Source organism: Cervus elaphus, chromosome 30 (assembly GCF_910594005.1).
Source record: "Cervus elaphus chromosome 30, mCerEla1.1, whole genome shotgun sequence".
In the NCBI taxonomy this organism is placed as follows: Eukaryota; Metazoa; Chordata; class Mammalia; order Artiodactyla; family Cervidae; genus Cervus; species Cervus elaphus.
This window is the reverse complement of record NC_057844.1, coordinates 85,458,054-85,475,593: the sequence shown is the minus strand read 5'-3', so window position 1 is coordinate 85,475,593 and position 17,540 is coordinate 85,458,054. Positions and strand designations below refer to the sequence as shown.

Here is a 17,540-nt window from a genome sequence, read left to right as displayed (position 1 = left end):
CAGGGACCCTGCGTGTGCCAGCCCCCGGCGCTGGGCCTCTGCGCCCCCTGTGCTCCTGTGTCCTCCCCACAGGGACCGTGGGTGCTGGTGAGGGGGCCCCCACTCTCGGGAGGGTGGTCAGACGCTGTCCCCCATGTTTCCTCTCTGTCAGCCTCCTGCTCCTCTCTGTTCCCAGAGGAGACTTCCTCGGAGATGTCCGGCGGACCAGCTATCCTGGGGCGCAGGCCTGGCACAGGTCCACCTCAAGACCAGCCTTGTCTCCCTCCAGAGGGAGACGCTCAGTCCGTGAGGCATGTCCTCCCAGGCCCAGAGTCAGCCCCGTGAGGCCCAGGACATACTCCCCACGGTGTGACCGGAGCCCCTGCTGACGCTCCGAGTCCAGCTCCAGTTCCTGCGGGGACGGCTCAGCCCGCGGGTGGTGGGGGCCCTCCTTTCCCAGGGCCCAGCCCCCTGCCCGCTAATCCGTGGGCTCGGCCCCGACAGGGGGACACGCGAGCGTGATGGGAGCCAGGTTCCCCAGAGCCGTCTCAGGACTCTGAACAGCCGCTGTCCGAGAGCCCACCCAGGTCATGCTGCCCAGAGGCCCCGGGTTCACTCTGCCCAGAGGCCCTGGGCTCACTCTGCCCAGAGAACCGGGCTCACTCTGCCCAGAGGCCCCGGCCCCACCACGCCAGCCTGACCTCCACCACCCTCTCTGTGGGGCCTCCCTTTGTGGAGGTCAAGGCGGGATGCTCGGGAACAAACCCTCTGGTTTGACCATTTCTGGGAAGCCTGTTTCCACTGATTTTTCCAAACTTGCAATATCTCCTGTTTACAAAACTGTCTGGTGACCCCTGGGGACTCTTGGGATGGAACTTTGAAACTTTGCTTTGTTGGGTTATGCAAAAGGCAGCTGGCATGGTAAACAGCAGGGCCTACGGACGTGACTGTGTCTTTGAGAAGCATGTCTGATTTTCCTGACTGAGTTGAGGGCCCGGAGCTGGTGCAGGTGGGCGGGCTTGGCCTGGGATGTGACCATTCAAGGAGGGGGCCCCTCCCACAGTCCCCCCGGCATGCGCCCAGCATGAAGGGGCCCTGGGGGGCAGTGGGGACTCATCAGAGCTGGGTTAGTGCTCTGGACTCTGCCTGGACCTGGGACTTCAGAGCCCCAGCTGGGGACAGTCACCCTGGGGGTGTGTGGGGGACTTCAGAGTCTGTGGGGCTGGGCCTGGGGGACTCATTGGTGAAGCCGGTAGAGAACTGGCCGATAGGCCAACGTCAAAACACCCTTGCAACAGGAAGCCCTCTGGGCCCCTCTTCCCAGGGAGCCTGCCTTTCCTGGGAAGGCCCATGAGGGGAGACCCCGCCCAACCCAGCCCCCAGCCCAGCTCCCAGATCCTCTGCAGAGTCCAGAGTGGCCTGGACTGCAGCCTGGGGCCTCTGAGGACAGTGAGATGCACTGGGGACAGGACAGGCTCTGAGGCTCCTTCCCGGAGCTGGGCCGTCCTTCCCGAATCCCAGGGACACTCCCAGCGGGGGATGGGAGACGGCCCTGGGCCTGGTCCCTGGAGTTCATTTCCATTTCCGGGGGGCAAGAACAGACCCAGGCTAAGGAGAGGACACAGTTCTAATCAGGCAGGGAGGGAGCCCACTCAGAGCCCAGCATGGGGCGGAAGGGGAGTCGGGACTGTCTGGGTGGCGGGGGCTTCAGTGGGGCTGCGGCTGCCCACGGCCCCCGCCCTGGCCTTCATGATCTTGTCAATCCACTTGAGGAAGTTGGAGACTTTGGTGTAGATGCCGAACTTCCCCTTGCGCGCGCACCCTTCGCCCCAGCTGACGATGCCGGTCACGTAGTAGGTGTCCCTGAAGCGGGTGACGTGGGGGCCGCCGCTGTCGCCCTGGCAGGCGTCCTCGGGCTGGGCATCGTAGCCGGCGCAGAACATGTTGGGCGTGATGCTGAAGCTGCTGGAGAGCTTGCAGGTGTTCCGGTCCACGTAGGGCACCTCCAGCATCTTGAGTGTGGATGACAGGCGGCCCTTCTCGTGCGTGCGCCCAAAGCCGCTGACGACGCCCGTCTTCTGGGTCAGCAGCGTGGCCTCCGCCCAGTCCTTCTCGGGCAGGCAGGCGGGCGCCACGTTCCGGCGGAACTGGATGGGCGTCTTGAGCCTCAGCACCGCGATGTCAAAGTCGTAGGTCTCCTTGACGAAGCGGCTGTGCTTCACGGACATCTCCACCTCATGCGCCATCTCGTTGCCCTCCTCCCGTTCCGTGTTCCGGTCGCCTGAGGACGGGACACGGCCATCAGCTCAGGGCCAGCGCGCTGCTGACACCTTAAAGTAGTCGTGATAGTTTCTGCTTAAAGACTGGCACGTGGTCACTAGACAATGTGAAATATAGGCGAGAAGCGCGAGGCGGGGAGACAGCCTTCTGCTTCGTGGCCGGTGTCAGCGGTCACTGACCCCTTGTTTGCCCGTGCATGGGCCGGCCCCCAGGTCTGACCTTCCAGAACCCCCCCGGGCCGCAGGGCCAGGTGGGCACAGGTCAGAACCCACGTATGCCATGAGTGCCAATTCTCAGACTCAGAATGAAGAAAATGACTGAAAATCTCCCCCAAGTACTGCAAAAACTCATTACATGTGGAGCTGACAGTATCTAAAATTGCTGAAATGAGAATCACCTGTAAACTTGTAAAATGTGTAATTAAAAAGGCAATGTAACTATAAAGTTAGAAATTGCAGGTGTGGCTCGCGTCCGTGGCTTGCACTGGGTGTTCACGGAGCAGCTCTAAGACCTCCAGAGAAGGGGGGTGATTGGAATTAACCCCCAGACAGAATGTCCTGGCTGCTCAGACCACTGGGGGTGCTGGCAGGCTTCCTGGAGGAGGGGGCCCCTCTTCCCCTTTCTTCCCCCGGCCCAGGGTTTCAGGGCTTTAACTCCTTGTGTTTCCAGCATCTGTCGGTCCCCACGTCTGACACAGGAGGAGGGCGCTGTGGGCGTGGCTGGCACTCACCGACCCTCACTGTGAACCTCTTGGCCTGGTGCAGGCAGTGGGCGGCCGTGAGGATGTAGAACTCGCTCAGGATGGTGCCCCCGCAGAACCCCTCGTTCTCCTCATTGACCAGCAGAGCCTGGGGAGGGGCGGGCGCTGGGGAGGGCTACCCTTAACCTGCCTCCTCCCCGCCCCTGCCTGAGTGGGCCTTCCTGCCCCTGCCTGCAGTGGGCCTCCCCATGGAAGGGTTCGTGGAGTCTTCAGGCTGGAACGAGGCCCTGGGCAGCGTGCCCCAGTGCCCACGCCCGTGCCCACCCCCACGGGCCCTCCTGCCCAGCACTGCTGGTTCTCAGAGCAGGCCCCCCGTGGACCCCACGGTCCCACCAAGTGCCCAGCACTGCGGGCTCCAGACTTGCCTGCCAGGCCCTCCTTGTCTTTATTCTCCCTGCCCTTCCTGGGTCACAACATACACATCAGAGAAGAGGCCCTGGTGTCCCCAGACGGACACGCACAACGCCCAGAGCCGCCGTGACCTGCATCGCACTCTCTGGGGATGGGGGCTGCTGTGGTGTGTGCTTCCGCGGGCTTGTGACACGTCAGACAGACGCAGGCCCAGCGTGCAGCCGTGGGCCAGCGGACGTCACCACTGAGGACTGTCGCAGCTCTGGGAACATCACTTGTAGCAGAAGCCATCTTGGCTTTGGACACTAAAACCCTGAGGTCCAAGCAAGGGATCCAGGTAGAATCGAGGCCCCAGTGAAACCCACCCAAGTGAACAGCAGGTCGTCTTCAGGGTGTGTCCGGTGTGGTATTCGGGACACGTGCTGCTAAAAGCTGCTCCCTGTTTACCTGAAATTCATATGTAAGGGGAAGCCTGTGCTTTCACTTGCTAAGTCTGGCAATTTTAGTCCAAATTGACAACCAAAGAGTGATTTTTTTTACCTTTGAAAACAAATGGATATACTTTTCTCTAAGGCACCATCTGCCTCTTTAGGACTTAGGTGTTTGGGTAAAAGAATCTTTCAAATTACAAGTGAAACAAGGAGAGCAACTCTTTTCACCTCCTGTTAAACCCAAGAGCACGCACCAGACTCAGGGGGCCGCCCTGTGCCCACAGACCCCACCCTACGGCCCAGACTGGAGCCCCTCCTCTGCCTGGGGCGGGGCGTGGTGACTGAGAGGCTGAGGCCCAGCGTTTGTGGCCCCAGCTCCTCCGCCGGGGCCCGAGCGCCTGCAGCAGGCCCTCAGCCGCCTGCAGTGCCCGGCAGACGCCTCTCCAGCCCCGCCACCGGGCCGCCGAGCCCCTTGTTACCTGCCAAGGGCACTCGCCCTCCGCGCAGTCCCGGCCGCCCACTATCCTGATCAAATGGCTGCCGTCCTCCTTGGAGTTGGACTCGGTCCTGTTGAGGCCCAGCAGGTGCGAGGAGCTCTCGGTGGGGCCCAGGTCTCCAGGGCCGTACTGCTCCAGCTCGCTGGCGTCCTCGCCAGCGTGGATGACCCACCGCCGGCTGCGTCCCTGCGTGAACTTCCCGCAGGGGAAGGGCTCTGGAAGAAGCGCATGGGCTCAGCCAGGAAGGAGGACACGGTCTACTCCGTGGGAGGAACAGGCGGAGAAGCGTGCCTGGGGACAAGGCGGGGGCCACAGGGAGTCCTTGGGCAGCGGGAGGCCCTGTGTCCTGCTGGGTGGGGGTGGGCCACGGGTGGGCGCCCTGACCGCTGGCTGGTCAGTGCTGAAGGGTCTCAGGGCCTCTGCAATCTGCTGCGATGCCTGCAGAAGTCAGGGGGCTGTGGATGAACAGAGGACCGTGGGCAGCAGGTGACATGGCTGGTGGAAATACATCGAGACCATGATGGCAGAACAGAGGGGCTGGGGGGCACAGTGCCCCGAACCCTGTCAACCCTGCCGTGCGTGTTAAATGTAAGGAGATCCAACCAGTCCACCCTAAAGGAGATCAGTCCTGCATATTCATTGAGAGGATTGATGCTGAAGCTGAAACTCCAGTACTGTGGCCACCTGATGTGAAGAACCGACTCACTGGAAAACAGCCTGATGCTGGGAAAGATTGAAGGCAGGAAGAGAAGGGGACGACAGAGGATGAGGTGGTTGGATGGCATCACCGACTCAATGGGCATGAGTTTGAGCAAGCTCCAGGAGTTGGTGATGGACAGGGAGGCCTGGCGTGCTGCAGTCCACGGGGTTGCAAAGAGTCAGACACAACGGAGCGACTGAACTGAACTGAACTGAACCAAATGCCACACCAGAGAAAAAGAAGTGTTCTGGGCAGAAGGAACACCGCACTGAGCTTCACAACGCCACGTCTGATGATGGCAGGCAGTTGCTAACCTGAGAAGTGCCCAGCACAGGAAAGGGGTCAGTGCCCACGAAAAGCCTCCTTTTGTAGGATGACCGCCAGCTGGGGACCTGAGGCAGAGCGGGAGAGAGGCAGGACGGGGGCGGAGAGCTGAGGACCTGCAGGGCCCCGAGGGCTTCCCTCTGCCTCGGGTGTCTAAACTCAGACGAGCAGCTCCTGCCGCCTGGGGGCCCTGGCCCTGCAGGCCCGCCGAGGCCGCAGGAGTGCTCACGGGGGTGACACTTGTCACTCGACGCGAGCTGCTGCTGCGTTAGTGTCTGTGATCTCTGCCCCTGGAAATTCTGTGCCAGCTTGTCCATGGCTTAGAACAGATCTTTTTGCAGCAGGAAGTAGTTTCCCTAATTTTATTTTCAAACATCAAAATTTATTTTAAATTGATCTGTGATTACTCCTAGAATTAAAAAAAATTTGCAAGCATGTCAAAAAATGTCTTCAATTAAGATAATTTTGGACCAGCTTAAGTTTAAAATGTCATTACCAACAGAAACATAATCTCACTGTCCTCCACCTGCTGAGAGGCTCAATTTGCACAGTTGCCACTGCCCTGAAATTGCCCACCCCCCCAGCCAGCGGCTGGACTCTGCATTCCTAACCACCCCTGGTGATTGGGGCTGCGGGGCCAGTGGGAAGCATGCTGGAGGCCGGGCTGACCGGGGCCATGGTCTCTCAGGTCCTCTGACCCAACTCTGTCCCACACGGGGGGGGTGGGGTCCTGGTCAGACAGGACCTCCCCTGCAGTGTGAGATGGTGGGGAGCGGCTTGCCCACCCCCAGGACCCCCAGGACCCAGGCCCTCACTCAGCCCTGCCTGAGCTTCTGGGCCGATGCGTGGAGTCTGGCTTTATCAAGGGAAAAGCCATTTCCATCTGACCCGCTGCAGCCAAATCAGTTCTGGAGGGCCCCGGGCTCCCTCCTGGTCCCCCCACCCCGTCCAAGGCTCCTTGGCCGGCCCACAGCTCCGGTCCTGGTAACTCTAGCCTCCCAAGCACGCACCCTTCCCAGGGTGCCGGGCACCATGGCAGCAGCTCCACGGTTTGCTGGGGGCCGAGCTCTGTGCACCCTCACGCACCACATGCCCCCAGGAGAGGACGTCACAGGTCTGTCCCCCAGACTGTGTTCCCCACCCAGAGGCTTGGCCCTCACCAACCCCCAACCAACTGTGTACCCCCCCTCCCCGCACCCCCCAGTCCACACCTGTGTACCCCCTCCCCACACCCCCCTCCCCACATCCCCCCTCCCCGCACACCCCCTCCCCTGCCCCCACTCCCCCCACCCCCACCTGTGGACACGCAGGACTTGCGGTCGTCGCCCAGCACGTAGCCGCGGGCGCAGGAGCACCGCACCTCGCCGCGCTCCTCCCTGCAGAACTGGTCGCAGCCCCCGTTGTCCAGACTGCAGAGCTCACGCGTGGCTGCGGGGAGGCGCGCAGCTGAGGGTGCTGCCTGACCAAAGGGCTGGGGGGCCCTGAGGCCAGGCCAGCACCCTGGGCAGGCCCTGCCCCTCCCACCACCTCCCATGGGGTGGGAGCCGAGCGTCCTGAGGTCCTGGGAAGCTGCCCAGGCCGGGAAGGCCTGGGGGCAGAGGGTCTCAGGTTCAGCCCTCAGAGTGGCAGGGCGCTCTGGCCAGGGAGGCGGGCCTCGTGCTGAGCTGGTGGGGCCGCGGGGTCCCCTCTGAGGCCTCCATCCCCCATGGCATACAGGCCCTGGGGTCCGGCCTCCTTGTGATGGGGAGTAGGCACGGCAGCCCGCTCCTGGACTCAGGCCAGCTCCTGCCAGGCCGTCCATCGTGACTGAGTGACCTGGGCGGGTTACCTAGACCCGCAGCCTGTTTCCCTGCTGGTGATGGGGTGGAGGCCACACACTTCCCAGGAGAGCGCCCAGGTCTCGAGAGGCGCTGGGCACAGAGGACCTTGCAGCCGGGCGGAGGGGCATCACCCCGCCCCCAGTGCGCTGGGCATCAGACTCCTGATGGAGAGCGCCCAGGTCTCGAGAGGCGCTGGGCACAGAGGACCTTGCAGCCGGGCGGAGGGGCATCACCCCGCCCCCAGTGCGCTGGGCATCAGACTCCTGATGGAGAGCGCCCAGGTCTCGAGAGGCGCTGGGCACAGGGGACCTTGCAGCCGGGCGGAGGGGCATCACCCTGCCCCCAGTGCACTGGGCATCAGACTCCTGACACCCATGAGCCCCGCCGCCCTAAACCCAGCTTTACACTTCACCGCTGGGCTTTGCTGAGAAGACGCTCATAGGCCAAACGTTAAAGAAACGTCAGAAGACGTGCCCGGCAGCCCCCGGCTCAGCCAGACGGTCTGAGGCGCGGGGCGGGGCCCTCTGAACGCAGAGGGGTTGAGGCACGACTGATATACCTGCTGGGGAAGTTCTGAAGTGTCTAGTCTCAGAGCGTGCTCTCAGGATTATACATTCAGAAACGAAAAGTAAATGTGCAAAGCTTTCTCCTTCGGGAAAACTGGTCTAATACTAACCCAAGTTTTGTTAAAAAGTAATCCCTGTATTAGGAAAACTCAGCGATTTTTCCATGTAGTATTACTTGTGTCAGATTTGGACAATCCCGGGCACTCAGCACTGACACCGCATGAATTTCCAGAATCACAAGAAGCAGGAGAGACACCAGTTCCCACATTAAGGGGCCCGCCCTGTACCCACGTTCACCCTGCAGCTGCTCAGAGGAGCAGGGACCTGCCTGGGGGCCCCTGTCCCCCACACCGGGGCCGTGACGCGCTTTCCGCTGCTGCAGTGGCAGAAGCTGCAGTGCCCAGGCTGAGGCGTGGTGGCCACCGGCGGCCTCCTGGGGCCTCTGGCTCCCGCCCTCCACCCCACCAGGCAGCTCTGACCGGAAGGCACGGTGAGAAGAGGAACTCACAGAATTCGCAGTTTTTGCCTTCAAACCCTTCCGCACAGGTGCACGTGTAGTCCCCGAGGCCGTCTTTACAGCGGCCCTGATTCAGGCAAGGCTGGCCTTCACACTGGTCTCCATCTGCAAAGGAAGCACTTGGAAACCAGCGCTCGCAGCCAACTCCCCGCGTCAGGGAAGCGAGCGCGCTGTGTTGGTCTTGGCAGGCGTTTTCAGGTGACTCGAACGAACCTGGTGTTCTTCCTGTTTTCCTGCAAACAAGTTGTCCTGTCTGGACTTTGTTACCCACCCCTCCTTGCGGCCACATGTATGTGAGGCATTTATCTAGCTAGATTATTGACTGAGCATTCCAATTCTTGCTGGGACATATGACAGTGCTTTTCCAAGCACTGACAACATTTTTATATCAGGCAGAGGAGCCCCGGGCTGGGGAGTGGGTGCAGCAAGCAGGAGGCTGGAGGCTAGGTGATCGCCAGACACTTATTCTGGGCTGAGCATCGAGAGGCAGGGTGTCAGGTTGCCCAGGTGAGAAAGGAGAAGAGAGAGCCCTGCCCAGCGCTAACGCGACTCTGCATTTCTTGGTCCATGGGTGCCGTCTAATTCAGGGATAGGTCCAGTTGTCATTGTGAGAAATCTGAACACCGTTACCAGGACGAAAACATTATTATAACTCACACCATTTCAGATGCTATAAGCGTTAACTCAAGATGGTTACCTTATGAGAGGACCCAATGGTTCAGATTCTATTTTTTGTTTCTATCTAATATACTTGGGTTTTAAAAAGTTACCATGGAATTTGGTATCCTCAGATGAGAATGAACTGATTTAAATGTATATAATTAACAAAACTAGAATTAAATAAAGTTACCATAAAAAACTATTTGACAATAACTATTCAGGAAACACTCAGAAGGGAAAAGTCTTAGATGAGTAAAATTTACACCGGAAAGAAGGAAAGGAAACTCAGGAAACATCTTCAAAATTTGAATACAGTCTCTCCTGGTCTAAGTACCCTGATGAGTCCTTCTTACTTAGGGTTAAAATAGAAAAGTTCTCACCTTTGTATATACTCCAGAATTCATCCTAAAAGGAAAAAAAGATTTTAAAGTGCATTAGGGAAAACAGGCATTTCATACCAATAACAGCCATAATCTGATAACTCAAGTGAATAGCCTATTTCCCAAACAGAGACCATTTTATGGGACAAATTGCTCTAGAACTATTCAATCTAAAAGGGATTTTTTTTTCAGATATCCTGTATTTGTAAAGCTGTGGCTTCAAGCATACTTTTTTTAAAAAAAAAAAACACATGTTGGTATAATACTCATATCCTAGCATCTATTTTCTTGCTTGCGAACAATTGAACACGGCAGCTGGGAAACACTTTGTAATACTAACTTTACTTTTCTAGCTTTAATTCTTGCAAAATCTCTAATTATGTGATCACAATCAAGGTTTTCACATTATTTGTCTCAACTGTAATTCTAAATTACTTTTCTTGAACTGTAGAAGTTTCTATATGCTTTTCTTGTTTGTTTTTCACTAATTTCAGTTTGGAGAAACTTTGCTGAAACAAGAGCAATTGAAGTAAAATCTCTGAAGCGAGTGCTTAGATTCAGAAGCAAGTCAGAAACTTTATGCGTCACAGTCAAACCCTGTAACACATTCGCAAGGACAAGTGACTGTAACGCTAGGGGTTCATTCGGGCCGCAGTGCGTATCGATAGTTCGTTCTCTGGTGCTGCAGCCGTGGGGTCGCAGAGTCGGACACGACTGGGCAGCTGGACTGAGCTGAGTGTGGTGTCATGTGGCGTACCGCAGTTTGTTTACCCATTCACCCAGCAAAGGACTTTTGCACTATTTCTGGTTTTGGGCAATTATGAATAGAGATGCTATAAATGTTTCTGTACAGGTTTTGTGTGAAAAAAAAGCTTTTAATTCTCTACAGTAAATATCCGGGAATGAGATTGCGGAGCCACGTGGCAACGGTCAGAGCCTGGCTTTGCCGGGCTGGCGGTCCCCACAGGCTGTGTGAGAGCCGAGCGTGCCTCACAGCCTCCCCAGACCTGCTTCTGGTCAGGGCTTCCACTTCCCGGCGTGCTGTGGTCGTGGCGTCTCACTGTGGGTTTCACTTGCCTTTCTGTAATGCCTAATCACACCAAGTATCTTCTCATATGCTTATTTGCCATCCACATATCCTCTTCAGTGAAATGTCTGTTCAGATCTTTTGCTCACTGTGTTTAGTTGGATTGTTTATTTTCTCCTCTTGAGTTGTGGGAGTTCTTTATAAAGTCTGAGTGCAAATCTTATGGCAGATATGAGATTTGCAAATATTTTTAGTCAACAGCCTGTATCTTCATTCTCTTAACAATGTTTTTCACAGAGCGAAAGTTTTAAATTTAGAGTAAGTCCAATTTATCTGTATTTTCTTTCATGGATTATGCTTTTGGTGTCACGTCTAATAATTTTTGCCTAACTTTGTGTCATGAAAATTTTCTCCTAAAAGTTTCCTGTTTTATCTTTAGAGCTATGTGACCTATTTTGAGTTAACTTTGTGTAGTTGCAGAGATTTAAGTTAAAGCTGACCTTTTAATGCATATAGACGTACAATTACTCCAAAGCATTTTTGAAAAAGAGAATTCTTTTTCCACTGAAATGCTTATGCATCTTTGTCAAAGATCAGTTGGCCGTATTTGTGTGGGTCTATTTACGGGCTTTCTATTCGGTTCTATTTTTCTGTGTTTCCCAGGACTTTACCAGTACCACACATCAATAGCTCTTAGAGTAATGTAACTTTATAATAAATCTTTAAGTCAGGTAGTGTGATTCCTCCAACTTTATCTTCTTTCTCAAGACTGTTTTAGTTAGTCTAATTCCTTTGCTTTCCCATATTTCAAATTTTAGAATCAACTTGTCTCTATCTAATGGAAGGTTGATTTGCATTGCATTAAATCTATATATCAAATTGGGAGGAATCAATGTCTTAATATGTCGTCTTGCAAACCATGAGCAGTCTCTGTCTACTCATTTAGGTTCTCTTTCTTTCAATAGCATTTTGCCAATTTCAGCATACAGATCGTGTACAAGTTTTATTAGATTTACACATAGATATTGTTCTTTGGACCAATAGTAAGTAGCATTAATTTTTTTAAATTTTTAGCTTCTAACTGTACATTACTTGGAGAAGGAAATAGAAACCCACTCCAGTAATCTTGCCTGGAAAATTCCATGGACAGAGAAGCCTGGCAGGCTACAGTCCATGAGGTGGCAATCAGACATGACTGAGTACTCACACATGTATATTACTACTACATAGAAATATGATTAATATTTGTGTGCTGACCTTGTATTCTGTGGCCTTGCTAGACACATACATTTTAGGAATTTTTTTTAGATTCCATGTGATTTTCTATGTAGATTATCATGTCACTCACCAATAGGGATAGTTTTATTTCTTCTTCTTAACTTGTTAAACCTTCCGCTTGGCGAGGGCTTCCAGTACAATGACGGATTGAGAGTGTTAGAAACGGACATCCTTGCCTTCTTCCAGCTTTCACTGTGGTTGCTTGTTAATAGTCTTTGTCTTGTTGAAAAAGCTCCTTTTCAGTTGTAATTTGCTGAAAGACTTTGAAATTATGGATGGCTGCTGCATCCTGTCTGGGGCTTCTCTATATCAACTGACATGACGACGTGGGTTCTTCTTCTTTAGGTGGGTTACACCGAGCGAGTGAGGGAAAGCTGCTCAGTCGTGTCCAACTCTTTGCGACCCCACGGACTACACAGTCCATGGGACTCTCCAGGCCGGGATACTGGAGTGGGCAGCCTCTCCCTTCTCCAGTGGATCTTCCCCACCCAGGACCTGAACCAGGGTCTCCTGCATTGCAGGCGGATTCTTTACCATCTGAGCCACCCGGGGAGACCTCACGACTGATTTTTAAATATTGAGCCAGACTTGTGTGCTCTGGATAATCCCGCTTGGTCATTGTATATTCTTATAAATCTGTGTCTGTATTTATTCTCTATATGTATCTGTATCTGCTTTATTCAATTTGCCAATAATTTGTTGAGAATTTTTATGAGAGGTTCATGTGAACTATTGTGGTATAGTTTTCTTCCTTTCTTTCTCCCTCCCTCTCTCCCTCCCTCTTTCTTCTGTTTTTGTGGGGCTTGGCATCAGAGTAATGCTGATTGAAAACAAACTTACAAGTGTCTCCTTTTCTTTCCTAGAAGCGATGACACAGAATTGGTGTGCGTTCTTCTTTAAACGTTTGGTGAAACACCAGTGACGCCATCTGGGCCTTGATGTTTCCTTTTCAAAAGGGTTTTAACTGAGAAGTGGGATCTGCAGATGCTTCTGTCATCTTATGTGTGGTGGTAACTCAAGGTTTTGAGGAATTGGTCCATTTCCTCCAAATTGTCCAAATTCCATCCAAATTCATGCATAGAATTTTTCACAGTATTCACTTGTTATTCTTTTAACATATACAAGGCCTGTAGTAATATCCCCTCTTTCATTCTTGATATAATTTGTGTGTTCTTTTTTTATCAATCTTGTCAAATCTCATCAGTTTTATTTATTTTCTCTATTATTTTGCATGTCTTTAATTTTACTGATTTATCCTCTTTGGGGTTTGCCTTTTTGTGTGTGTGTCTTAAAGTGGAAGCTTAAAGTATCGTTGTGAGAACTTCTTTCCCAGTAAGCATAGTAATTCTATAAATTTCCCTATAAGCACTGTTTAGCGGCTTCCCACAGATTTTGTTGTATATCCATTTTGTTCAGCTGAGAGTATTTTCTAACTTCACTCGAGACTTCGCCTTTAACATGTGGATTACTTAGGGAATCCCCTGGTGGTCCAGCGATCAGGATTTTGAGCTTTCACTGCCAAGGGCGCAGGTTCAGTCCCTGGTTGGGGAATTAAGATCCCCCAGGCAGTGGGGCATGGCTGAGGCAAACTAATGATTCAGCACTTTAAAATCACAAGGATGGCAGCTACAAGGAAGTAAGGCAGATGTCTGGGAAAGGATGCTGAGGGGGAGGGCGGAACACGCACGTCCACTGGTGTCAGTCACCCTTGTTACTTAGAGAGATGACCGGGACCCCGAGTGTGGTGGCAAATGTCTGGGTGAAGAGCCCGCTCCTGGGGACCCTGTGGGCGGCCCGGCCCCAGAGCTCATTCCGGGACCCAGCGCCTCGTGCTTGCCCGGCCCCCCGTCCTGCTGCACGGCCGGCCCCTCACCGTCTGCTCCGTGTCCTCGAAGACCTCGCGGGCCTCCTCGTACGAGCAGGCCTCCTCCCGGCACTCTCGCTCCAGGTTTCCCTGCTTCATCTCCTCCAAGAACGAGTTGGCCCTGCGGGCTCTCTGCAGGACACGGTGGGCCTGGTCCCGGGGCAGGAACACTGGGGCGGGAGGACACGGCTGTCACGGGCTCGCCACGTGGCCACGCACCGCCTCCGTGAGCGGCGGGCCAGACCCCTGCCCCGAGCCCGCTCCCGCCGGGGCAGCCCACCCCGTGCAGAGCCCCAGAACTCGGCCTTCCTGGAGGCGGCTGGGCCTGCCCCTCCTGGGCACCCCTCTGCTCTATCCGGGGCTCAGCCGTGCCCCTTCATCCCCGTCTCCCAGGCCTGAGCTCTGCTCTCGGTGGGGAGTTGTGACATGGTTTTGTACAATCTACAATTGAAAGCATGACTTGTTTCAAATGCCAGAACATACAAACCCATGAGTAAAACAAAAGTTTCAAGAAACGGTGCTTACTATTATTTTCCAGAAAATAGTTCCTGTTACAAAATTTTCTGCTTGATTCTGTGCCATTTCATTTAAGACCGACTAACGTGACCTGCCCGTGACAGCGTCTGGGGTCCGGGGGTCCCTGGTCCTCGCCGCTGTCCGTGCTCAGCTGTCCCCACGCTGCTGCCCTGACTGCCGCCTCGTCCTCTCTCCACCGGAGGCCCTCGGCTCCTGCCCCGGCCCTCTGCCTGCCCTCTCTACCTCTCTTCTGCCGAAGACTTGAGTCTCTGCCTAAGACAGACGACTCTGTAAGCTGATTTCCAGTCCCAGCTCACGGCCTGAGCTGTGTTTGCAGCTCTCCCCGCAGGGACTGTCCCCCTTGTCTGTCTCAGAGCGCCAAGCTCCGCGCGTCGGAAACTGAAACGCAGGACTGCAGAGTCAGCCGTCTTGAGTGGCAAATACATCTTGGTCACCAACTACTGGATACTGGCGAGTGGAGGTTACAATCCCTCCCTCTTAGGGTTATTTTAGAGAGTGTATGAAACTCCCAAGTGTTCAATTGGTCCTACCTCCAACTACTTTCCCTCCCAAACCCCCTCTTCTTTTAGTGACACCTGGTTTTCCCAGCAAGGCCAGGCTCAGCCTTGTTCTCTGTGGGCCCCTCCCCACACTCCAGACCTCCAGGGGCTCCTCTCCACCAGCGAGCGGTTGCTTTGAGATAAGCCCATGCCTCCCCCTCCCACTCGCCTGCCTGGCTGCCCTCCTGCTCCGCTGGCCTCTCTCTCTCTTCCCTCTCCCCCAGCCTCTCGGGCTCCTGGACTTCCGCCTCAACCGGAAGGCAAGCATGCAGGCAGGCCAGGGGCTGCCTCTCGGCTCTCTGCTCTCTGGCCTCCAGGACGGGCCTGAGTCCTGGGAGGCCCAGAGCCCCTCTGTCCTGTCTCAGGTCGGGCAGCCCCTACCCGGGCAGAGCCAGCCTGGTGGGGTGGCACTGGGCCTCGTTTTCTTTCCTGCCTTGGAAGCCCCTCTCTGCCTGTGACCCCCCGCGCCCCAGACAGAGTAGCTCCTCCCTCTCTGCCTGTGACCCCCCGCACCCCAGACAGAGGGCCTCCTCCCTGTCTCTGCCTGTGACCCCCTCTGCGCCCCAGACAGAGGGGCTCCTCCCTCTCTGCCTGTGACCTCCTCTGCGCCCCAGACAGAGTAGCTCCTCCCTGTCTCTGCCTGTGACCCCCCGCACCCCAGACAGAGGGGCTCCTCCCTGTCTCTGCCTGTGACCCCCTCACCCCAGACAGAGGGGCTGCTCCCTCTCTGCCTATGACCCCCTGCACCCCAGACAGAGGGCCTCCTCCCTGTCTCTGCCTGTGACCCCCCGTGCCCCAGACAGAGGGGCTGCTCCCTCTCTGCCTGTGACCCCCCCCACCCCAGACAGAGGGGCTGCTCCCTCTCTGCCTATGACCCCCCGCACCCCAGACAGAGGGCCTCCTCCCTGTCTCTGCCTGTGACCCCCTCTGCGCCCCAGACAGAGGGGCTGCTCCCTCTCTGCCTGTGACCCCCCACGCCCCAGACAGAGGGGCTGCTCCCTCTCTGCCTGTGACGCCCCCCACCCCAGACAGAGGGGCTGCTCCCTCTCTGCCTATGACCCCCCGCACCCCAGACAGAGGGCCTCCTCCCTGTCTCTGCCTGTGACCCCCTCTGCGCCCCAGACAGAGGGGCTCCTCCCTCTCTGCCTGTGACCCCCTCTGCGCCCCAGAGGGGCTCCTCCCTCTCTGCCTGTGACCCCCTCTGCGCCCCAGACAGAGTAGCTCCTCCCTGTCTCTACCTGTGACCCCCCGCGCCCCAGACAGAGTAGCTCCTCCCTGTCTCTGCCTGTGACCCCCTGCGCCCCAGACAGAGGGGCTGCTCCCTGTCTCTGCCTGCCGCGCCCCCTCCCCAGGCTTCCGTCCTCCCCCTCTGTCCCTCTGCCCCTGTTTCTCTCTGTCTCCCCCTCTCTTTCTGTCCACATTTCCCTCTGCTCTGATCCACTCACTGACTTCCCACCCATGGGGAGGCACAGCTGGCCCTGAGCTGCCCCAGGCTGAGACCGCAGCCAGCATCTCAGGCCGAGCTTCCACAGGGGCTGTGCACACACTCTCCACTCAGGAAGTTCAAGGGCATCTCCCGGACCCCTCCCGCCCTCCACCTGGGGCCACCTGCAGTCCGCAGGGTGAGGGCCACGTACCGCTCCCTGCCGGCCGCAGGAGGCCGCCCAGGGCGGTGGTGAGCAGGATGAGGCGCAGCAGGCCGGCCATGGTGGGGCCCTTCGGAGGACAGCCGTCCGTCCCGCCGCGACAGGCCTCCGGGGCAAGGTCCGCTCGCCCTGGCTGGAGGGTGGCTGGCGCCCGGCCTGCTTATCGCGGCCGCCGGTTGGAGCCCGCGCCTGCGGGGGCGGGGGTTCAGGGACAGGGGGGTGGCTCTGGGGGCCTGGCCGCCCTGCCTCTGCAGCCCCGGGGAGGTCCCGGTCGAGCTCCTTCTCGTCCGGAGCCGTGACCAGGGGCCTGGCGTGCGCGCGGAGCATTTGTTCTGAGAACAGACACGCCGTTGTGTGGTTCTCAGACATCCACAGCTAGCCGTTCTCATCCTTACGACTGTGACAAACGTCAAGTCTCATTTCCCCATCTGTTTTTCTAGGACAGAAAACAGGTTTAGAGAGAGGTGGGGCACCATCCACGGCCATCGGTGCGGACGTGGGGTTAGGACCAGGAGCTTTGTGCCCAGGCTGGGTGGGAGGTGAGGGCACCACACTGGGCTGGGGCTGCTCTCCCAGCCAGGAAGTGCCCCTCTCGGGAGCAGCAGGTGTGGGACGTGACCACCACAGCTGCGCGGGGCTCTGCAGGCAGCCGTCCACGGGCTGCCAGCGGGCGGTGCTGTCCTGGGAGGCGAGGGGGTCATGCTCTGTTCGTTGGCCGAGCATGCCCGGCCCGCCCCACGCGGGACGCCTGCTCACCAGGCCTGTGTCCGGCGCGGAGAGCGGCTCCGCACACAGCAGGTGTGGGGTGAGCACCAGTGCGCTGAACGAGCCTCTGCTGTCCCCAAACGCTGCTGCTGGGCACCCAGGCAGGGCTGGTCTTTGGCAGAGAGGTGGCTGTGGTAAAGTGAGGTCTCCCCTTTCTCTGTGCTGTCCCTGGCCTGCAGGGCGGGTGGGGTGAGGCTGGGCTCTGGCGAGCCCCTGCCCCGCGCCCGTGTCCAGCGGTCCAGGTGGGCGATGCTCCCCAACGTTGCCCGGTGCGGTGAGGCCCACCCAGGACCTGGTCAGTCCCTCCAGCCCCCTCCCCTCCTCTTCCAGGAAGAGGCATCCAGCCAGCTTTTGCTTCAGGAAGAAACAGCAGGCTCTGCGCTCAGGGCCTCTGGGGGCATCTTGACTAGAGTCTCCCGAGTGTCTGCAGCCTGAGCTGGGGCCGCGTGGACGCTGGACGACCCGCTTCACCATCCACAGCTGGGTGACCCGTCCTCCCCACACCTCATATGCTGCCTGCGCCGGTTTCACGAACACAGGACCCCATTTACAGATGAGATGGGAGGCAGAAAGGGTTAGCGGTGAGGCCGAGGGCACCAACCAGAGCTGGAGCCGGGGT

General features: G+C 56.8%; 1 protein-coding gene across 1 annotated transcript; it reads right to left on the bottom strand.

The window, feature by feature from the left end:
• Positions 1 to 1,588: 1,588 nt before the first annotated feature.
• F10 (coagulation factor X) lies at positions 1,589 to 16,304 on the bottom strand. Its single transcript, XM_043892426.1, has 8 exons — positions 16,148 to 16,304; positions 13,444 to 13,604; positions 9,266 to 9,290; positions 8,217 to 8,330; positions 6,619 to 6,750; positions 4,281 to 4,513; positions 2,990 to 3,107; positions 1,589 to 2,260 (listed from the first exon to the last, which is right to left on the bottom strand). Exons 1-8 carry the CDS (start codon positions 16,215 to 16,217, stop codon positions 1,632 to 1,634), a joined length of 1,482 nt encoding a protein of 493 aa, XP_043748361.1. The 5' UTR covers positions 16,218 to 16,304; the 3' UTR covers positions 1,589 to 1,631.
• Positions 16,305 to 17,540: the final 1,236 nt, after the last annotated feature.